This window comes from Antrostomus carolinensis, unplaced genomic scaffold (assembly GCF_000700745.2).
Source record: "Antrostomus carolinensis isolate BGI_N321 unplaced genomic scaffold, ASM70074v2 scaffold3091, whole genome shotgun sequence".
Taxonomy (NCBI): Eukaryota; Metazoa; Chordata; class Aves; order Caprimulgiformes; family Caprimulgidae; genus Antrostomus; species Antrostomus carolinensis.
In genome coordinates this window covers 44,520-67,727 of record NW_010296151.1, presented here as the reverse complement: position 1 = coordinate 67,727, position 23,208 = coordinate 44,520, and the positions used below count along the sequence as shown (strand labels likewise).

The 23,208-nt window shown below is 41.7% G+C and overlaps 1 protein-coding gene across 1 annotated transcript in view; it reads left to right on the top strand.

The window, feature by feature from the left end:
• PLCH1 (phospholipase C eta 1) overlaps window positions 1-22,937 on the top strand; it is a 43,594-nt gene extending 20,657 nt beyond the window's left edge. The window contains exons 10-23 of the mRNA XM_029087518.1: window positions 1,331-1,438; window positions 2,887-3,048; window positions 5,871-5,942; window positions 8,780-8,874; window positions 9,579-9,676; window positions 11,138-11,317; window positions 11,404-11,511; window positions 12,551-12,675; window positions 13,127-13,211; window positions 13,929-14,075; window positions 14,477-14,556; window positions 16,842-16,901; window positions 17,382-17,742; window positions 20,833-22,937. Of these exons, the coding sequence (XP_028943351.1) occupies window positions 1,331-1,438; window positions 2,887-3,048; window positions 5,871-5,942; window positions 8,780-8,874; window positions 9,579-9,676; window positions 11,138-11,317; window positions 11,404-11,511; window positions 12,551-12,675; window positions 13,127-13,211; window positions 13,929-14,075; window positions 14,477-14,556; window positions 16,842-16,901; window positions 17,382-17,742; window positions 20,833-22,937 (3,786 nt within the window). The remainder of the gene's footprint in view (window positions 1-1,330; window positions 1,439-2,886; window positions 3,049-5,870; window positions 5,943-8,779; window positions 8,875-9,578; window positions 9,677-11,137; window positions 11,318-11,403; window positions 11,512-12,550; window positions 12,676-13,126; window positions 13,212-13,928; window positions 14,076-14,476; window positions 14,557-16,841; window positions 16,902-17,381; window positions 17,743-20,832) is intronic.
• Window positions 22,938-23,208: the final 271 nt, after the last annotated feature.

Here is a 23,208-nt window from a genome sequence, read left to right as displayed (position 1 = left end):
TGTGCTATTATTTTGTTGCTGTTTTGTACATTTTCTCTTGAAACACGGTATTGATTCATTAGCCAAACAGCTTGAAGTAATGGCATAATTTTCATCTTGCTAGTGTTTGTATAAAGAGTAATTCTGATAATACTCCTGGATTTAAGCCAGTACAAAGGTGCCAGCATGAAGTGAATTTGACCCACTCATTAGCAGGGCAGCATTATTAATTTCAAAAGGCAGTCTATAAATCAATCAATTTCTACAGAAATCTGGGTGCAATTCTTATCTAGGTAAACTGCAAACAATTCTGGAGTCAGAGGGGAAGACACTGAACTAATAACACAAAAGTTTAGTAGGTGATATTTTGAGTAGCAGACGGTAAAGCAAGAGGCAATGGCCATAAATTACAGCTTGGGAGGTGCAGGTTGGATGGCAGGAAAAGCTTTTTCAGCTGTGGGCAGAGCTGCCCAGAGGGCTGGGGGAGTCTCCACCCTTGAAAGTTTGTGAGACTCCTCTTCTGGAGCTGGTGAGGATTCTCCTTTAGTGGCAGATTGTACCAGAGACCCTCAGGGGTCCCACAGCCAACACTTCAAAGGTTCTGTGGTTGGGCTTTGCTGTAAGTGATCGTACAGGAGAATTCGAGGTGAATGTTCTAAAAAGGAAAAGGATAATTGATCTGTTGGAGCCTTTTTTTTAAAAAACAAACAAACAAACCAGAAGTAGCCAATAACCTCTGTTTGATGCTCCCCACTCTGATCAGATGTTGGAAACTAGATATGGAATTCAAGTAGTTCCTTTCTAATGTAGGTATATGACATTCACAGTACAGGATTAGCAACTCATTGTGGATTGCTGACTACACCCTTGCATGAGCACGCGATTTTAAAATAGGCTTTGCTGCTTCCTTCATACCAGTGGCTGCTTGCAGTGAGTTCTTTTGTGTCTGTTTTCCATTCTGATGAAGAGCCCATAACAAAATCTCACCTTCTGATTTTTTGAGTTTTATTTTAAGTATGCAACAGCCTGTTTGCTAGGGGTATGCCTGAAAGATCTGGGAGTCAACTCAAAACAAATCTTTTGGACACTTGCTGGCTTGCCCCAGACGTAGGAGGTGATATGCTATTTTTGAAAGGTCTTGCAAAGATGTTTCACTAACAAACTCTTCCAGAAATATGTAAATTATCACTTGTGATAATCTGGAGTCAGTTTGCATGAAACTGAAAACGGATTCTAAACTCTGGTCACAATGTACATAAGGAATTGTTGGGGAATGGGCTATTCTGGTATTTGCACTGGATAACACTGACCGTGTGTGCATTTATTGTGAATATTTTTTTCCTTGTTTTAGGGTAAAAAGTTGCCATGCAATCTTGGAGCAGATGCTGAGGAAGGAGAAGTTTCAGATGAAGATAGCGCTGATGAAATTGAAGATGACTGCAAATTAAAGCCCTTCTATGTATGTGGATATACACAGTTCCCAGAACCGTCACATCTCTACATTTCCTCACAGAATCACAGAATACTTTGGTTGGAAAAGACCATGATGATCATCTAAGTCCAACCATAAACCCAGCATCGCCAAGTTCACCACTAAACCATGTCCCCAAGTACCACATCTACACATCCTTTAAATCCCTCCAGGGATGGTGACTCCACCACCTCCCTGGGCAGCCTGTTCCAATACTTGACAACCCTTTCAGCGAATTTTTTCCTAATACCCAACCTAACCCTCCCCTGGCACAGCTTAAGGCTGTTCCCTCTTGTCCAATCACTTGTTATTTGGGAGAAGAGACCAACACCCACCTCTCTCCACCCTCCTTTCAGGGAGTTGGACAGAGCCAGAAGGTCTCCCCTCAACCTTCTCTTCTCCAGACTAAACAATCCCAGTTCCCTCAGCCACTCCTCATAAGACTTGTTCCCTTACCTGCATCCTCCGTAATCCTACTTACAGTTGTTAGCAGATTAGTGTTTTTAACTTTGATTTCTAAGGTACTTAAGATACAGAAGTTGTATAATTCCCCATTTAGACATTGTTCAGAAATGCACGCTTTGCCATTTAAATCATATGGATAACAGATTGAAGTATTTTGGGTACACTAGACTGAAAACATTGATGCCAGCACTATAAGCACACTAGACTTTTTACTGGACACGCGTGTAACGCTCAAAGCAACGGCGTGATGGAATTGCTGCACAGTTTCTAGGTGAAAATTATGAAAGGAGACATACAGGTGAAAAAAAAAATCAAGGTGTGAAACGTGATCATTTTCAATCTTTGTGTTTCCACATACGTTTACTAACGTGGCTTGAGCACTTCTGATGAAACACTGCTTTTTTCAACAGAAAGACCCAAGACAAAATTTGGTGACCCTTAAAGCCAATGGAAAACACAGCAGAGGTATTTAAAAGCTGTGTGGATGAGGTGCTTGGTTTAGTGGTGGACTTGGCAGTGTTAGGTTTATGATTGGACTCCATCCTAAAGGTCTTTTCCAACCAGAATGATTCTGATTCTGTAATGCTTAGGTTGTCTGATATTTTGGGTGAAGTGTGTGAGTGTGTTAGCTGAGAATTCGTGCCATCTCCTGAAAGAGAAGGCCAGACTTGTGACTGTTTTGAAACAAAGAGGTAACACCAGGGCCAGGTTGTGGGGTGATCTATGTGGTGGATTGCTTTGCTGAGGCAGGGTGAATTATGTGTCAGGAGGACTAAAGAGAAAAAAGGGAAATGGAAATGGCAGTAAAAGCCACCAGTAGAAAAGGCAAAATCGGGCAGGATTATGTAAGAAGCTTTTTCTGGCACAGAGAAAGGAAATGTTGGGAGCACTGTGTGTAATGCTCCCTCAGGCTGTCCCAGAAGTGATGTACCTAATCATCTACTTTAACTGGATTTCTTAATGTCTTACAGAGTAACGGTGCCACTGAGCACCAGGTGGAATCTTTTATAAGAACGAAACTAGAATCCCTGATAAAAGAATCCCAAATCAGGGACAAAGAGGATCCTGACAGCTTCACTGTGAGAGCACTGCTAAAGGCAACTCACGAGGGCTTAAATGTTAACCTGAAACAGGTATGTGGATTTTTTCCCTTTGCATGCTCTGTTGAATATTAAACAATGTGATGTGTATTGCATGTTTTCCAGATGAGAAAGCTGATAACTTATGACCAACTTCTGAGAGTTTGTTTTATCCAAAATGAAAACTTGGGACTGTTTCAGGAAAATGTCTCATGAGAGAATTTGAATGGTCAAGGATGAAGAGGATGTTGTTTCAATATGTTAGAACCTGTTTTATTCCATGTAAGACTTGGAGCAACTAATTCAGTAACTACCAATATTGCAGACATGAGTTAAGCAGTTTGGTTTGTGTTTAGACTACTGGGGAAAGATCCTTTTCTGTTGCCTTAGTCCTGTTCAGCCTGGCTCTGATAACTGAAAGCACTGTCTGCCTGTAATGCTGGGATCTGTTTTGTACAGCTCTAAACCACAGCATTGCGCTTTTACTGCCTTAAGCAAGGTTTTGTTTTTCATGCTGACTGTTTCATATGAAGGCTGGTATGTTTCCTTTCCTTTTTGATCTGCCTTAAGCAAGGTTTTGTTTTTCATGCTGTTTCATATGAAGGGTGGTATGTTTCCTTTCCTTTTTGACATCAAACTATTTTTGTAAAACAGTAAAATGTGTCGGAATTTTGAGTACATCAATAGACAGTGAGTACCTTGAATCCATAGTTCCCATGGTTTCACCTCAACCAGATGCAAACCCTGGTTATGTTAAATTACAGTGACTTGTTCTGTGTGGGATGTGCCTACTCTGGAGCCAGTGTAGTCTTAAAGGTCAGGTACATGTAGCTCTTTCTGCACATCTTCCCACTCTGCAGGGTTTATGTAGCTCTTATCAATCTCTTTCTCAGAGGCTGGACCTGTGAGAGTTTTGCCTGAAGCCAGGCTTGACTACAGAAAACCTCCTCAGCTTGTGCTGATGCTTCAGACGTCTGGTCAAAGCCGCGTTGTGGTGGGAAGAGGCTGTAAGAACGCAAAGGCCGGAGCTGTCTGACTTGCCAGAGAAGGGTTATTTTCAGACTGTAGCTTTGCAGTGTGAGAACAGAGTCAGCTTGGCCGTTCCCTTTGACCTTCATGAGGTTGGAACAGTGGGATTGCAGAGAGCAAACTCCCCATTTAGTAAATATGATCAGCTATGAGCCATTTCAATATTATTTTGGGTTAGAATAATTACATTTGGTATGTTCTCTGGTATCTGGGAAAATGTTTGGCCCCTAGCTGGTATTTGAGAGGGCAGGGGGTTTTGTTTGGAGAACACAACTTTCCATAAGGTGTTTGTGTTGGATGTGATACCTGAGATTGCCCTTTACATGTCACTGACATGGCCAGAATACTGGAAATACTTAATTAGTGCAACTGCATTATTCAGACATCTGTCAGTTAATAATATAGAGTGATAGAAATTTCTAATTGACTTATTTTCCATTATTAAGGGATGTTTAGATGTCTCATCCCTTGCTGCAACAGTCCTGTGCAATGACTGATTGTATGTGACTGTTGTTTTCAAGGGTCTAAAAGTAATATAGGCCTGAAAAATTAGTAATAATAAGTTAAAGCAACTGGAAAATGAATTTTTATCAACTGTTGACCTAGATGGGAGAAAACTAAATGGTTAAATGTTGTGATGATTTGGTAATTCTGTGACTCATTAGCTAGCTCTGTTGGGTGGTGCTGTAAAGCTCTTGTCTAGTAGTTACTGTGTAATTAATGTGCCAGAAAGGGATCTGTTGGGAAATTTTTCTACTTTTCCGCTGATCAAATCTCATTATCCTTTACTTTGTCACTGATGTGCCTTTCATTTTCCCCAAAGATTTGCTGTTATTTAAAAAAATAATTAAAAAAAGAGCATTCACAGTGCAAACTTATGTCCTAATCTCCAGTAACTATCAAGTGGGGTGTTTTGTGGGGAGGGAGGAAGGGAATGTGTAGGTACTGTCAGTCAGGCCTGGTACTCATTTGGATTTGCTGTTGAAACTGTCAACTCTCACTCTTATCTGAGGGAGACAAGAACTTTATCTGCTAAGGTTTCCTTCTACATTGGACAGACCTTCAGCCTGAGCTAGGAACAAATCTTTGAACGTAGATACAGAAGTTATTGGCTTTCTTGGACGTGAAGAAACCATCTAGTGCCCTTTTTGTTATGATAGCCAGAAGTGAATTCCAGCTCAGCACTGAAGAGGGAATAACTCAAGTTCATAGGACTTGCTGAAACACTGGGGGAATATTCTGCCCTTTTTGCCCTTTAGAAGATGAAGGGATGTGCTTTTCTGACAGAAGAAGCTCGATGCTACAAGGAATTATCAAACTGTTGTCTAAGGGCACGGTTATAAATGTGAAACATGGACTTCAGACTGCCTGTGAAAAGTCCATGTTTAGGGGAGATTTTTTCTTCCCCACTTTTCCTTTGTGGCTATTTTCAAATACACTTTGAAATGTTGTGTTTTGTTGTTGCTTGCCTAGTTTTGGTAGACTGTTTTTTCTACATGGTTGGTTGTTGTCTTGAGTGTTAGTGTTAATATTTTTCCTTACTGTTAGAGGATTGCTAAACTAACAAGTATATAAAGAATTAGAAAAGTCTTGTAATGAGATTTTGGATTTAAGTTTCTTTTCACAGATCAATGTGTTGTGCTTAGACTTTAACTCGCTTTTATTCTCATGTAATAGTGAATCAGGGTGATGTAATTCTAAGTGAAAGCTTAGATAAGCTTCAGAAACTTAGATATGTTTCAACTTACATTATGTTGAAACTATGTCTTTTAGAGACTGTAGCAGACTCCTTAAAGATATTTCTGAAGGCATCTAGTCACACTTTTTATTGCACTCTTTCTGCACAGAACCTGGACATAAAAGAAGGTGGAAAAAAGTCTCATAGTCGATCGTTAATGAGCAACTTCAGTAAACACAAAGTAAGTAAAATGAGAGGCTCAGTTTGCTGTTGTGGGTAACACGACAGCGTTCTGGAGTCACTGGGTATGTTTTATTGCTGGAGACAATAGACAAGCATGGTGTGTGTGGGGGCAGTGAGGAAAGACTACGTGATTACACTTGGTGTAATTATTGCTGTTCAGAAGAACATAGCTGCTAGCAGGATGGAGAACCCTTTAAAGATGATCATGCAAATGCAAGAAAAATCTTGCCTAAACCCCCAAAAAATCATCTGTACTAGTGTCGTGGAATTGCTGATTTTCTGATCAAACTTGCAGCAGCAGGAGAACAATGTAGACAAATGCCTCGGTGTATTCTTGTTTTCCAGACCTCTGTCCACACAGCTGACCGTGTTTCATTCAAGGTCCAGTTTTACCCTCTTTCATACCCTGAGCAGTGTCAAGCAGAACATGTTTTTACTGTGTTTCCACTTGCTTTAAGGGACTGAGTGACTGAGTACTGGCTCTGGGCTCCTGCTGTGCAAAACTGTGTTCTTTTCAGATCTCCTCTTGGTTTTGCACCTATGTTTGTGTAGCTGCTAGGTCAGATTGTCACATATTCTGCTTCACTGGGTCTTCACTGTGGCGGCTCTACTGAACCAAGCAAGAGCCAATATAATTCAAATGAGTGTGAGGTTTCATTTTACAGCTGGGCAGATAGCAGCCACCAGAAGGGACACTGTGCCCATGATTCTTCCCATGTCCTAACTAATGTGTTCCTGTCGTCCGCCTCCTCTATTCCCACACTCCCACAGTGCCTCAAAGGTTGGATTTATTGAAGATGTAGCTTCAGCATGAGCTGGTTCAACTGAAAGCTTCCTTCCTCCCAGAGTCACTTAGCAAATAGGCTTGTCGTGAGGGAGGCATGTGGCAGGTCTGCGGCCGAGTCGCTGTGCCACCAGCAGCTTCCTCTGCCCCCAGCCTGCTCCATGCCTGCCTTCCTCTTCAGCACTATCCATGGTGAAAGCTGCAGCTGAGCAGGGAGCACACTGTCATTGATAAATCTGAGCAGCAGTCGAGGAAAAACAGCAATTATTAAATACTTCCTAGAACTTAAATTGGCCACCAGCACATCTGCCCAGAAGCCAGCTAGGAGCCATCAAAAAGCCTCTAGGCAGACAGTACCAGGGCTCATATTTAAACTTTGATTATAAGCTTACATCAGGTTGAAGTGGTCCTATTTCTTTCAGCAGCTTTAGCTCAAGTGCACATTATTCACTCAGTATGTGTTGAGATCTACAAGTACCTGCTGTGCATGATAGTGGACACTTCACATTGTAACCTGTGCTTGCTGATGGGAAAACAGATGCTGTGGAATGAGATGTCACAGACAAATGTCAGCCACTAAAAATTGCTGGTTACACTGAGGACTGTAAAGTTTGTCAATAATTTAATTACTTCAACTAATTACCCTAATGGATACAGCAGATTGGAAAGCTCATTCGTTTCATCTCTGCTGGAAAAAAATAGGAGAGAGTATATATAGATTTTTTTTTTTTTAATTATTTTTTAAAATGATTGTATCATAGGCTGAGGCAACAGGGGCATCCTGTAATGTCCCCCTTACGCCTTCCCAGCTAGAGGGATACCTGGGAAGGATGGTTACTAGAGTGATATTTTTGCAGGTACAGAATTATCCACCCAGGGATATTGATTTGTAATGTTTTCAGCCAGCTTTTGTGCCAAATGTATCCATGTATAAACTCTTCAAAAATTGCCAGTGGAGGGACAGAGATACTGAGGCTGGCAATTCCCGCAAGTTAACTGCAGGAAACATCCACAGTGCAGAGCTTCAGATTCTAAAACTGAACCACACAAATGGTTTCCAATCTAGTCCACTTTCTTTCAGCACTAAAACCAGCAAACTAAATTATGTACATTATTGGTGTATCGCTGCAGGAGAAATCTATGCTCAATTAGCATCCAGCCATATGAGCAAAAGGATAAGAAGATCTCAGTTATATTGTTAATTACCACTTGATGAGAAGGGAATTAAAGAAACTCTCACTTGAAGCTGTAGTTAGTGTTACCAAAGATGCAGTGCTGTTGAAATTGGAACCTGTATTAAATAATAGGTGCTTATGAAAAAAAATACCTTTGAGGTTTTAATCTTTTTATCATGTTCTTTGTTCTTTACTATGTACTGTAATAAATGAGAATAATTTGAACGCTTGTATGTGTGGCTCAAAAGGCAGCAGAATGATGATGTTTGAAAATTTTGCCCAGACTCTGTTCTCAACTCTATGAATTAATTTGTTAAATTTTCTAAATTGGAGGCGAGGGGGGAAGCACAAATAGGTGGAAGCAATGCAGTGAACATTCAGATCCTGCTGTGTGCTGCTGTTTGTTAAATATGATATGATCCATTACAATATCAGCAGGACCAGTGCCCGTGTACTGGAGACAGTGGATCAGTGTTGTCCTCTCAGGTCAGGAGGGAGCAGAATACGCAGTGCCCTGCAATGGACTGCCCAGTTTGCAGAAATCATTTATCTTCAGGCTTGTGTTTGTCTGCTAACCTGCAGGTAGCCCTGCTCCATGGCTGCAGGCCTGGATCCTTGGAGTCAGATGCAGTGAGATCAGGACACGGATGCTTTGTGTTGGCTTTCCTTCTCCATATGTATGGAAACACTTGATGTACCACCCAAGGTTTTCTGCTTTCAAACCCTCAGGGGTCATTCTGTGTCCTTGTGGGGACACTGATCCTGTGCTGTAAACCTGCTGCAGCTCACCCACCCACCTGCTGTTAATTACAGTAATGTGAGTTTATAGAACCACCCCATAAACTGACAGAGCTGTGCTCAATTCTTTCCCAACAGAAAGCTGTGAAGACAACATCCAAATACCACAGTGCATCAGATGATGAAGAAAGCCAGCAAAACCCTTCTGGGAAGGAAATGGGGCAGCTCCACAGGTTGGCTATGACTCACCATAGTTTTACAGCTCAGTTAAAGCCAGAGGCGTGTCACTACTACCAGTATCTATGTCACTGCCTCAGGGAAGTCTGTTCTTAAGAGCAGGTGATTTATGACACTGCTGTTGGGGTATCTTTTGCTGTGACTGCTGTAGCCTGATATTTTGATTGTGTAGGTTTTCATAGCTTGTGAATAGCAATTACCCTTAAACTGAAAAGAAGTGTCATAGTAATACTCTTCTAATGGAAAAATGCCAGTCTCCATTTTGCATGCTGTAAATAGTGCTCAAAGAAAACTGTTGAGGCTAAATAAGGGCACGTGGCAGCCCAGACAACTTTATTACATCTGAGAATGTAGAGAAAAAGCAATCAAAAAAGTGCCATTGAGAATGCATTTGTTGTCACTGAAATGCTCCATGTTCAGATAGAGCTCAAAGCTGTCTGCCTTGGTTTTGTTGAGAAGAGCCACGCTGCAGCTATTTCATTATGTTTTGAATTAAAAATTGTGTTTGTGTAGTGTGACTGTAGAGGTACAAGGGGAACAGTCATCTCAGAGCCCTCTCTAAGGAGGTTTGCCACATGTAATTCCCTGTTGACAGTTGTTTGTTTCCTTATTGATAAAAAGAACAGAAAGGGGGAATGAAATATGCTTTAAATATTGAAAAATTAATAATTTGTTTTCTATGTTAAATATAACTCAGCAGACTGGCTCGTCGAAGAAAGACGGTGAAGCTGTGCCGAGCTCTGTCTGACCTAGTGGTGTACACCAACTCTGTGGCAGCCCAGGATATAGTAGATGATGGTAAGGCTGCTGGCATGAGACTTACACGTGCCTTTTTCACTTTTCTGTTTGGGTAGGAAACGTGTCTGTGTTCTCAAGATTTCCCTTGTTTTTCAAAGATGTTTTAAAAGCAGAGTAGTTAGTTACCTGTCCCGTTTACTTAAATATGGAGGAGTAAAGCACCACCTTTTCCTTCCCTAAGAAATATCCTTTCCCTTGGTTTCTTATGACATTCATGTTTTAGTAGCAATTTTAAAAATGAAGCCTTTTCAGGAGAACCCTTTCCTGGTTTCACAGTTCTATGGAATTTGTCATCATCTTTTAACATTATCCATTTTAAGTAGCATTTAGTAACATGACAGACTGGAATTGTGATAAATAGATGCATTACCTTTTCAGAAAGTGTGCAGTTGTTTCATTAAGCGTGTTAGAGGCAAAATGGAAATGGAGAAAGCTGCAGAGGGATTTGTGGGAAAGGCCACCAAATGTACAGGGGAAAAACTGTGTGTGAAATTCTGTAATTACTATAAAATTAATTCCTAATTTAATGGGAGAAACTAAGGAGGGTGAAAGTAGTGTGGAGAAACAGACTCAAAGAAATCCTATGAGAACATAGTCTTGTAGAATTTCACTCTTGTTCTGAGCTGAGACAGAGCTCAGCTTTTGCTGCAGGTCCATGTGCACTTAGGTGGTGCTGCTGAAGCCATCCCATGGCCCTTGGGAAAGGAGGGCCAGCTCATCAGAGCACAGTACTGCAGCTGCCTTTCATCTTGATCTTGGGCTTTCCTGATCACAGCTGAAGAGATGGGCATGGGGAGATGGTGCAGTTGAGGTAGTCTAACTGCTGCATTGAAGTTGGACGCTCTTGCCTAGGAAACTCTTCTGGTCAGTCTTTTTCCCAGAGGGCAGAGATAACCAAAAGGGTTCTGCCTAAGGGGATGAAATTATCAGAGGGAAGACTTGTGAATTGGAAAAGATTGCTTCCATTATTTAGAGAAAGGATGAGTTTGCAGAAACTTCTGTGAGAGGGAAATGGGTTGAGTGCGGCTCTTAATGTGTTAGAAGGACAAGAGCATAATCGGAGCCCTGCTGGGCCTGTCTTTCCCTCAGCTGTAAGCTCTTCAGTAAGATAGTTTTGATCATGCTGCCATTAGTAGATTTCTCTATAGATTCTTCATAGCAATCATGGCTGGGCTTTGGCAGGAGAAAAGGTCCTAGCAATTAGCTGGAGCTCTTTCTTCCCTTTCCTTATAAATCTGGAAACTTGAGGTTAGAACAAAAGGCCCCCCTGGAAGGGGAAGCTGGTGCCCTTCAGTTACACAATGTCCATGATTTGCATGTGACAAGACAATCTACTGTTATAACTTTGGACTAAATATAATGTTCCTCTTGATTAGTACCAGTGCAACTGTGGCCTGAGTTCAGGCCCCTGTCTCCTGGGCTAGCTTTGTAACTTGTTTGTTGGTTTAACAATATACACAGGGTCAACAGGGAACGTGCTGTCGTTCAGTGAAACAAGAGCCCACCAAGCAGTGCAGCAGAAGGCTGAACAGTTTATGCTTTACAACCAGAAACAGCTTACCAGGGTCTATCCATCAGCCTACCGCATCGACTCCAGCAATTTCAATCCTTTACCTTTCTGGAACGTTGGTTGCCAGTTAGGTGGGTGTTGCATGAATAACTTACTTCCCACCTCTTTGTGTATTTGCTAAGTAAATATCTTAGACCTGAGTCTTCTCTTTCAACAGTGGCACTAAACTACCAATCTGAGGGACGTGTGATGCAATTAAATGATGCAAAATTTAGGGTAAACGGCAACTGTGGCTATGTCCTCAAACCTCAGCAGATGTGCAAAGGTAAAGTCCCACTATACATCTATTACTGTGCGTGTCAAGCCTTTCAGAAAATGTCTTTATGGTGAAGTTGTCAAGACACAAGAAAGAGAAATAAGAACATATGTAGAATCTTTTGTATTTCCATAAATTCATAAGCTTATTTTACTTCAGAATTTGTACTTTTTTTTGTCCTCAAAAGATGCTGCCTAACGCAGATGGTGTAAGTACCAGCATACAATCTCTTGCTATTATTATAGTTATTTTTTGAGGGCTCCATCTTAATATGTGTTTAAAAAAAGAAAAGGGCATCCTAGGATAGCCAACTGCAGTCAAGTAGAACAAGGTACGCAGTGGCCCTGGACCAGGTATCCAGGACTTGGTCCAACTCTCACACACGCCAGTGGAATTTTGTTCTCTTTAAAAAGGAATTGGTTTGGTCCTCAAAACGCTGTTTAGAGCAGGAGCCGGTGGTTTTCCGTGTTGTGCAATGACAATCCTTCCGTATTTTGAGGGCGTGGGATCTGATTGTGTCCCTCTGTCTCTGAATAATTTGCTTAATGTGGCCATGGGAAGTAGTAGCAATGGTTGAAAGGTACTTGGGAAATGGCAGAGGGAGTTTGGGTGCGTGAACCAGGCACTGCTGCAGGAAGCAGCTTACTCAACCCTGGCTGCTTGTTCTCATTAATATCTGTGCAAGAGACACGATCAGAGTGCTGATCTGGGGTGTAACTGTTGGGTTTTTTTGAAGCTACTACTTTACAGAGGGAAGTGTTTGTGGTTTTAGTTTCTTTCCTTTTTTTCCCCCAAAGGAGTCTTAATCTTGCAAAACCCTACTATTAGAGGGGTCCTTTCTGTCTTGTAATCACATAAACAAGGGCTGCTCAGCCCAGTAAAGGTTGTAAGAAAGCGGAACAGAACTTTAAAAGTTGTGAACAGCTGTTCCATGCTCCGTAAGTTACTTGCTCATGACTGAATTTTGGCTATATGTATGCATCTTGGGGGGTGATACTTATTCTATGTATCTTTTTCCTTACACTTCTCATTCCTTGCCATCTTTTAGGTACATTCAACCCCTACTCTGCTGATCCACTTCCTGCCAGTCCTAAAAAGCAGTTTATTCTGAAAATCATCAGCGGACAGCAGCTACCTAAGCCTCCTGACTCCATGTTAGGAGACAGAGGAGAGGTAAGATACTCCCATGCCAACAAATGCTTCCATGAGAGGCCCTGGAGTGACGTGGCAGCATGTGACTCAAAGAAACTTCCTCTATTTCAATACACCAATAAATTTCAGATATTTTCAAGCTTTTGGTCGCTAAATACTACATTTTTCAACAGAGTCTGTACCCTACACATGATGTTTAAGAACTAATTTGTTTTGTATTTTGAGGGTGACTTCACTTTTTTGAAAATTAGTCATAGCTGGCCATAGCTTTTGAGACTATAAACCATATGTCAACTTACACTTCATGAAGCTATATCCCATGGTTGTGCTGCTTGAAAATTCATGAGAATCAAAGGTTTTTGAATTCTTGTATGAATTTAAATTCATTCACTCTCTGTGTGAATTTTCTTAAAAATTGACCTTCACTTGTATCATTGGCTTGCTTTTAAAATATTTTGTTTTTAAAAAATAGATAATAGATCCCTTTGTTGAGGTGGAAATTATTGGGTTACCTGTTGACTGCTGTAAAGATCAAACCAGGGTGGTTGACGACAATGGTAAGATAATCTATCTGATTTCTTTTTCTTAGAGTAAAATACTAAGTAATTATAAATGATTTGGTATCTGTTATTACTTTCTAAATTGCAAAGCTTCTTGCCTGATTAAATCAAATGATTGTATTTTAACAAAATAATTCTGCTCTCTAGACAGAATTTCTGGTGTAGGGAGACAGAGAAGCAAGAGGTGAAGAACAAGAGCTGTTCAACACACTGTCTTTCTCCTGGATTGTTCTTAAATCTCGTTTATGCAGAAGTTCCAAATATATTTTTTTAAATATAAAATACATGTATAATAAAATTAAAACAAAACATGTGCTCTGCAGTTTCACTGCCACCTCAGCCTTCGTGGGAAGGAGATGAATAACAGTGGGATAGTCAGTTGCAGCAGGAGAGGTGGCCATCAGTTCTCATAAGCAGTTACAAAGCCATGGAGAAAAAAGGGAGTAGTTCCTGTTTGTTTTGGTCTAACTTTAGCTTACCCCAGTTTTGCAAAACGACAGCTTGCCAGCTGCCCAACTGGAACCATTTGGTTTGTAAAAGCAGTCCAGGAGAGAGATCTCTCACTTTTCAGTACTTAGATAATGGAGATTGAGAGCATCTAGATCTAGATGAGCAATGAGTATTCCTTTGTGTATTCAGTATGCTTGTTTCTTACGTCTCAATTTTCATGATGCAGAGCAAGACTTGTTTCTTAGAATGATGTTTGTTTTACAGGGTTTAATCCTGTTTGGGAGGAAACACTCACTTTTACCATCCACATGCCTGAAATAGCTTTGGTGCGATTTCTTGTTTGGGACCATGACCCTATCGGGCGAGACTTTGTTGGACAGAGAACTCTGGCCTTTAGCAGTCTGGTGCCTGGTTAGTCCCACTTGTTTTCCTTGACTTAGAGATCAAACTGAAGAACAAACACCTTTGAACTTAAAGGTGAAGAAGAGGTTATCAACATAGGAGATATGCCTGTATTTCTGAGACTTGGTGCATGAGCTGGGACAATTCTCCTGGTGTCATAGGGTGGTATATTCACCGTTACTTGGAGGACTTTGGTTGTCTGTGCTTTTGGAAATTGCTGCTGGTGTCTTATTTATAACTTGGAGGCAATTTGTGCTGGGGGGCTTGGGAAACCTGTGAGAACATAAGATAAGTTTTACTAAAGGCATAAGGTGGCTCACTGTATATATTTAACTTTTATAGATAGTCATTGCCAGTTGTGCATGAAATGCAAACTGTTGATTATTTTTGCAATATTTTTCTTTTGCTAGGTTATCGTCATGTGTATTTAGAAGGACTGACAGAAGCATCCATATTTGTTCATATAACCATTAATGAGATCTATGGAAAGGTAGGTATATCTGGAAATTTACATCTTTTATGATACATTTTTGTTTGTTTCTTTGAATTCTTCTGATAAAAGTGGATTTAAATGTACCACAGAACATCCCAGGATTTGTGTGGTTTCCAAGTGATTCTTACAGCTTCGGTTCCTGGTGTTTTGTACATTGGATTAGCAGTACCTAACCCTCTGGCACTGATCTGTAATAAAGTCTAAACAAATTATTCAGCTCATACAGCAATGAAAAAGCACAATGTTTGGTTCTCTGTTGCCTTGGACTTGATGTTTCCATTTATACTCATACCAGTATAGGTGTCTATGTACACCGCTAAGCATCAGCATCCTCAAAGAAGCAAACTGCAATTCTTTGTTCCTAGTGTTTTCTCTGAGGAGCACTGAGCCAGGCACCCGTTCACAGCACAGCTGTGTCCAGTAAAGCCCTTGGCTATCTACAGCTGAGCTACCACAATAACAGCGCAGCCACGCTGCTGTCAGAGTGCTCAGGAAGCAGCAGGATGTAGCTCGTAGCATGTGGGGGGGTTTCTGGCACGTGATTACCAAGGAAATCTCTCTTGTGATTACCCCATCACAAGAGAGACCTGGAGCAGCTAGAACAAGTCCAGAGGAGGCCACCAGGATGATGCGAGGGCTGGAGCAGCTCTGCTGTGAGGACAGGCTGAAAGAGTTGGGGCTGTTCAGCCTGGAGAAGAGAAGGCTCCGGGGAGACCTTCTAGCGGCCTCCCAGTACCTGAAGGGGCTCCAGGAAGGCTGGGGAGGGACTTTTCATAAGGGCAGGGAGTGACAGAACAAGGGGAAATGGGTTTAAGCTGAAAGAGGGGAGGTTTAGATGAGATATTAGGAAGAAGTTCTTCACTGTGAGGGTGGTGAGACACTGGAACAGGTTGCCCAAGGAAGTTGTGGATGTCCCCTCCCTGGAAGTGTTGAAGGCCAGGTTGGATGAGGCTTTGAGCAACCTGGTCTAGTGGAAGGTGTCCCTGCTGATGGCAGGGGGGTTGGGACTGGATGAGCTTTAAGGTCCCTTCCAACCCAAACCAGTCTGGGATTCTATGAAAGCATAACCTTCTGTTACTCTAGTCTTAGCATGCACGTACTTACCAATGTTCTTACTGTTAGCAATTAATAATGACCAGGTCTAGGTACAGTGAGGACGTTACTTCAGTGCGTTGAACTCATTTTATTTTAGAAGTAAATGTTAAGAACTGTCACTGCACCAGAACATGGTATTTGACAAGCTATTTTTAGCAGCTAATTCAAACTTTTAGGTTTTAGTGCATACATTTTGCTTTTCAGCAAGATCACCAAGGAAAGCTCAGTGGAACAGAGGTAGAAAATAACATCAACAAGGCCTAGGAGCCTTGGTATAGTCCTGATCCTCACTTAACTCCACTACCTCCATCCTCACTGATCCCATTAGATTGCTGAATGATCTAATGATGGCTCTGTAAACCACTTATCGTCTGTCAGCGTCCCTGGCTGAGCGCAGGGACCCGTGTTTCAGTGTGCTCATCTGTTCTTGCCTCCCCAAGTGTTCCTCCTGCTAGGGAGAACTGCTGCAAGGGGTGGAGGGAACGGCAATGACCATGCCCAACTCATGCATGTTCTGTGCACAAAGCCAAGGTTGTAGTATTCAAGGTAGATTTCATTATTCCTAAATTAGTGTAAAAAGAAAAGAGGTGGTAAACAGCTTGGAATGCATCTGCAGTATTCACCCAGATCTGTACACATCTGGGTGTAATGGGGGAAAATTGGGGGAAATCTGGGGGAAATCACATACCTTTAGATGACAGTCTGTAGGGGAACTTGTTTGCTGGGTGTAATGGGGGAAAATTGGGGGAAATCACATACCTTTAGGTGACAGTCTGTAGGGGAACTTGTTTAGCTATTGCTCTTGGCTCAAGTGCTCTTCAAAGAATAGTAAAGAAAAATAGAGAGTAGCTTCATAGGGAAGGCAAATGGTGATAAAAGAAAAGGGGAGAAAATAAAAGATGCTGAGATTTGATTGCTGTATCATTTAGTCTATTGATCTAATGCTTGCCTTAGGGATGGGATGTATTATTGTTTCTAGTGTATAAACAAAGGCTGAATGCGCATTTGTGTCCTTATAAGTGAGGATATCTGGTCAGATTTCTGAGAGAGATTGACATTGGGCTAATAGCTTCAAATTATTGGCTGTAGAGGAGTTATGTTTATAGCTGATGTACTATTACCTTATTTGCTTGTGTCACAGTCTTGAAAACATTAGCCAAATATATCTGCATTTTTTTGCCTTTCAGTGGAGCCCTTTAATCCTCAATCCCAGTTACACAATATTGCACTTTCTAGGAGCCACAAAGGTAGACTTCATTAGCATGCACTTTGCACTTGCTGGGCACAGATTTCTCGAATGGTTCCTAATCGCATGATCTGCAACTACCAAGCTTACATCATTCTTCATTCAGACTCTGAAACATTTGAATATTGCTTTGATGAAGCCCATGCATAAAACTCCAAGTTAATGTGGAGCCTGTCACTGCAGTACGCTGCTTACAGTCTTGTCATCTCCGATTAGGAGACTTGAAGCAAACCTCTCTTGTAATTGTGGCAGGCTGCCATCCTAATGAGGAGAAATACAGACATGCATGAATTCATGGGGAGACATGCTGTTAGCTCCTTGGTCAGAGTAGATGTGAATTGCTTGGTGTGAATTTTTGCTTTGCTGCATTTTTAACTTTGTCTTCATCATTCATAACTACTCTGAAAGCCCTTTGCTTTGTTGCACTCGTTGTATAACGGTCTGAACTCACTCGAAGCTCTGGTTGTTCTTGTCCTTTCAGAATAAGCAGCTGATAGGACTCAGAGGGCTGTTTAACAAGAACCCGAAGCACAGTTCTGCTGAAGCCAGCGGGCACTATGTACGGAAGCGATCTATTGGCGATCGAATTCTCCGGCGCACAGCCAGTGCACCAGCAAAAGGCAGAAAGAAAAGTAAGATGGGTTTTCTGGAAACTACTGAAATTAAAGACAGTGCATCTGAACCAATAGACTTGAAAGACAAAGGAGGAGTTGTAAGGCGTACAAGCCGGAGTTTGCAAGCACGTCCTGCTTCTATGCCCGTGGACAAATACCTTCTCGTAGGACTGCCATGCCCAGAAGGTGAAACTGCCCAAGATGCCAAAGGAAAAGAAAATGCATCTGGTAAGATGCTTCCAAAATTACTTTTGCTGTAGTAAGTTGAGATAGTTTATTAAAGGGCTTAGTTCTTGCAGTCCCTATGCAAGTAGTTTTTTATTCAACTCAAAGAAGAGTTACTGGGCAAAATTATATGTGCTTACGATTGTAGTATTTTAACAGCTCCTTAAACTCTTTGGTAAGTGACACCCTGGAAAGCTATTGACTCTCCAAACTAGGCAAATGAATTGCAATCATTTCTTGAAGTGCTCTTAAAAGGACACTTGTCAAATGTCTTTTCCTAATTTAAGAACCAACCTTCAATTACGCTTCATTGATTTCTGGTTTGCTACTATCTGTTTACTTTTGAAAACAGAGCTGCTGGCACAGTGGCTTTTCTCTCTCCATTTCAAGGGGAAAGAATAGCAAGCAGCAGGAAAGAATAGCAAGCAGCATGGTTCTGGGAATAGAATGTGTAAAGACTAATGCAGACTTTCAAATAGATGTAAGAGGGGTAACTTTGTATCCAGCAGTCTTGATATTCTCCTCCTAAATTAAATTAAGTAACCTAGGTTATATGGAAAGCATGTGTTAGGATAAAATCTTGGCCTTAGATTATTGATACACAATACAATTTAATTCTGAAAATAGCTTTTATGTAAGTGTCTTCAGCAATAATAGTCCTGGTTTTAAAATACAGTTATTCCCTTGACTACAGGAAAGTTAATGTGTCTGATCTGCCTAATATTTGATTTACTGGAATATTTAAATAAGTCTAGGAAGCTTTGAACACAGTGACTGTAATTCATTAGACCTGCTGCCTCCACCCTGAGCTTGTCCCTAGTCCAGGGCACCTGTATAGCTTTTTGGGGCTGTTTTTTGTTTGTTTGAGAGGAGCGTGTGCACTCATACAGGCTGTCCCCATGAGACTGCAGGGCTCTCCAAGTCCTCAGCTTCTGGTCAGTTCTGACAGCACACCGTTTCTGCAGTTAGTCCCCCAGGTCTATTCTTCAGCTGGCACAGGACAGCCAGGAGCACCGTCTGTCTTCCTTGGTGAGGTGCAGAGAGCCCACCGAGAACCTCTCCTGGCTGAGGGGGTGACAGAAATGCTGCTCTGCTTTGAATATTTTCAGCTACAGAGCAGCAGCTCCCAGCAGCCACAGAAGCCACCCTGAAAGAGGAGAGATACCAGGCAGAGATGAGGACGTGTTGTTGAGCTGCCTTTGTTCTGCTTTACCCATATTGGTGGCTTTGAAGGAGCAGATAATCTGGACATCACCTTGTAAAAAAACTTACTGAGGAGAAGCAGCAAACAAAGTGAAACCAAATTTTTTTTTCTACCACCCTGAGAAAAAATTTTAGACAGGAAAAATTATATTCCTAGTACAGGAAGTAAACTCTGAAATGCTGTATTTTAAATTGAAGAGTTCTCTAGATAAGCCTGTGAAGATGATACAGCTCAGCTGTTCTTTGCAACAGACATAAGAGTTCCTTAGATTTTTCTTCCTAAATATGCTAAAGAGAAAGACACTAAATTATTTTAGAAGAAACTTCCACGCTTTTTGGAGGTCACAGGTATTCACTTATAACAAAATAACCTGTGCAGAAAGCACAGACCCTGGTGAGATGACCTAAAAAGCTGCCACAGGGAATGAATCCTCCCCCTTCTAACTGAGTGGACTAGACCCTGTCTGTTGGAGTGTCTGTAAGGCTTGCTCTGTAACCCTTATGGAGGAGGACTGGCCACCTTAGACATAAAGATAAGAGACATGAAGAAGACAGAATTCCAGATGGAGTTCTCTCCTGTCCCCGAGGGACCTTCTCTGTGCTGCAGGGACACCCAAGTGTTAGTGGTGGACATAGAGAAAAACAGCTTCAGCTCTTTTTTTTGTGGAAGCACTTATCTTGAATGGTGGTAAGAAAACGTACAACGCAGCCTCGTGCACATCCAGGAGTAGGCTTGGGTAGTCTCAGAAAGTAACTTCAGCCCAGATATTTCAGAATGGGAGGTGACTGCACCATCAAGGAGCTACTAGTCAGATGAAGTGCTTGTTATTGCAGGATGGCGTGAAGAATGGAAAGGACTGTCTGTCCAGAAGATCTTTCTTGCTAAAATACTGTGGCTAAACATATCTGTACTGTCTCAGCTGGAATGACATCAAGTGGACAGTGTGCTGTCTATTTTCTAACCTGTTCTTTAGAGGAAAAAAACCCCCAAAAACTACAAGTCAAAGAAATGTCCATCTCTTCCATCCTTACCTAGGAGCAGTGGAAAGGCTGGGGAACTTCTCAGATTTTGGAGATCAGTCTTTCAGTGTCACGTTCATTCAAAAGAGCTCTTACTCTACTGAGGGGGTTCAGTCACTGCTAGTGAATGATCAGGGCTTCTCTTGCTTCTTCCAAGGGTATCTGATTTCTAGCAAATGTTAGAAACAGTATATATAATGCCCAGCTTACTGCTATAGTCCCTGCTTAATTAGAAGCTCCAAAAGAGCTCGGATTTGGCATATAAAGACAAGTAAGGAGATTTGGTGGAGAAAATATATAATGCATATTTTTCATGGAATTCAAAATCTTTGCTCTCATGAATGTAGTCTGCTGGTAGAAGATCAAAAATGAAATCCTTAAATTGTAACCTTTTATAATAACTACATGTAAAATACATTCTGGAGTCCATCTCCTTGATGATTTTACTCAGCTCTTTTAAGCATGCATCTTGTTTCAAAGTATGATGTTTTTTTTAACAGAGCTGTTCTGTTCTGTCTTTGTTGCCATGCTTCTGTATAGTACAAATCTGAATAGGAACACAGCTGAAGGTAATGCCACGTGCAAGCTCTGATATGGTACCTCATTAACATTACTTGCAACAAATATTACATCACCTGCTTGATGTAATAGACATTCAAAGGAAGTTTCGCTGAAGTGCCTGCAGTTGTATTTTTCCATTTATTCATATCACTCAGATAATTTGTACTAAACCTGCACAACCCCATAATTGAGTTTTGTCACAACTGTACCTAATTTTGCGTTCTCCATTTGTCTGTCTAAGGACAAAATAGTTGTTAATGAAGAGAACTCAATATTGTATGCAACTAATATGTTTCTTATCTAATTTAGCCAACAGTGATGACAATACAAATGAGAAGGAAACAAACTTGAAAGAATCTGTTTTTCCATGTTCTGAGAAAACAGCAAATACTTCAAATCTGACATCTCCATTTGAGAAGGAGAATGACCAGAAGGCGCCTACAGTTGACTCTTTAGTACCACCTCTGCAGGAGCAACCGGAAAATTTAGTTTTTGCAAGTGGTGTAGCTGAAACAAATCTCCTCATGGGCTATCAGGAAAGTAATCTTTCTGATGAAACTGTCCCTCCAATGCAGGACTGTGATTTGGAGCTTTCCACAGAAAAAACATACGACAAAAACTGTGCAGACAATAACAAGGAAGATGACACAAAAGGGTCTAAGGAAGAGAAAATAACTCTTGTGGGGACTTCCCTTTCTCAAAAAGTAGAGATGGAAAATCACAAGTATGACAAAAGCACTGCAGCACCCCTTTCTTTGACAGGTCTGTCTTCTGCTGTTTGTTCTGACATTCCTGATTTGCACTCCCCTGTAGCTGTGCAAGACAGTGACATTTCTCGCCTTATAGATGAAGTTTCTTTAGCTAATGAAAGCGAGATGGATAGCGCTGTCTCAGCTCTGATCGGACAGTTTGATGTCACAGACAATCAAACTAATCTCACTGGGGTCTCAAGCCTCCATGGCACTAGCAGCCAGACCTTCAGTGTGATGGCTACACACTCACACGTGCTTACTGCGGATCTGAACAGTCCCTGTAGGCACAACTTCACTACCAAAAAATCCATCAAATCCCCTTTGTTCTCAACTCCAGATACCACCATGTTCTCCAGCCCTGAGACTACAGAGTGTTCTGTGTACACAATCATCCATGAGGCAACTCTTACACCAACCTCTGCTTGTAAGACCCACAGTGAGTTAGTCTGCAAGAAAAAGTTAAACAGTATAGGAAATAACTTGCCTCGCTGTCCTTGTCCTTTGCCTCTCTCTTTGCTAAATGCAAATCCCCAAAGAAAATGTGGAACAACCTGGGAAGCCCCTGAGGCTGCCAGTTCTTTTGCTTCCAGTAGCCTCATCTTTGAGGAGGCACTTGTTGACCCTCCCACTGGTGAAAATTCAGAAAGCAGCAGTCTTGTAGAAGTAGATGGGGATTCTCAAGATCTCTTGGTAACTGCATGCGAGTACAAAAGGGAAGACATGAGCCAGTTGGCTTCCCCTTTGAAGCTGAGGCAAAACCAGGATACTGGGCATGCAGGTGGGAGGACCTCTGGGAGCAGCACAACTGTTGAGCTCTGTGCTGCTGCCCTGGAGTGCCCAGATAATTTTAGAACTGCAGGGAGTCAGCTCCCTTTTCCAACGTGTGAAAATGTTGGCTTTTTATATCATCATCACCATCATCATTCAGATAAGCAAAAAAATGTAACGTGTACCTCCAAGAGGTCCCAGCTCAACGTACACTCACCGGTGCTCAAAAACGCTTTGGCTTTCCCGCCTCCTGCAGCCATCAAGCAGACAAGCCCTTGCAAATCCAAGAGTCTCGGTGACTTGACATCAGAGGATATTTCCTGCAATTTTGAAAGTAAGTATCAATACATCAGTAGAAGCTTTATCTCATCAGGCATGAGGGACAAGAAACTTGCTGCTATGAAGAGTATGAGACCACATTCTACAGATGCTCTGACGGAACAGCTGAGGAAGCTGGTGTCCCTGGACCAGGAGGACAGCTGTCAAACGCTCTGCTCCAGGCAGATTGATGAGGACTGCCCAAAGGCACTGGTCAGAAAACTCTCCTCCAGAAGCCAGAGCAGAGTGCGGAACATAGCCAGCCGTGCCAAGGAGAGGCAGGAGGCTGCCAGCAAGCAAAAATCTTCAAACACAAGTAGCCTAGCAGGGGTTGTCCTTCGGAACAAGCCTTCAGCATCTCCTCACGTTATCAACAGGCATTCCACGGGCTCGTACATAGCCAGGTACCTGAATGGCTGCCCTGGGGAGGACGTGGAGGGCCGAGGGATCCCGGAGGGCGCGTGCGCCGCTTTGCACTACGGCTGCAGCGACCAGTTGTATGCACACGATTCTGTTCTGCAGCTGGAACCCAGTAGTGAAGATAAGCCTGAAATTTATTTCCTGCTGAGACTGTAGATTGTATAAACGTAAATCTTCAATGTTTACAAACTATATCATTGAAATGAAGGATTTTTAGCAAGAAATACTGTTTTGAGGGTTTAAATTATTTAGAAATGCAATTTCATGTTAGTGATTCAGTCATGATTTAATGTGCCCTTTCCTGTCAAAGCTAATGTAAATAGAAACCATGTTCCATCCCTCTGTATGGATGACTTTGTTTTAGAAATTATGAAGTGAAGTAGTCTGGGGACTATTTGCATGCGATAAGTATTTGTAGAATTTTGTA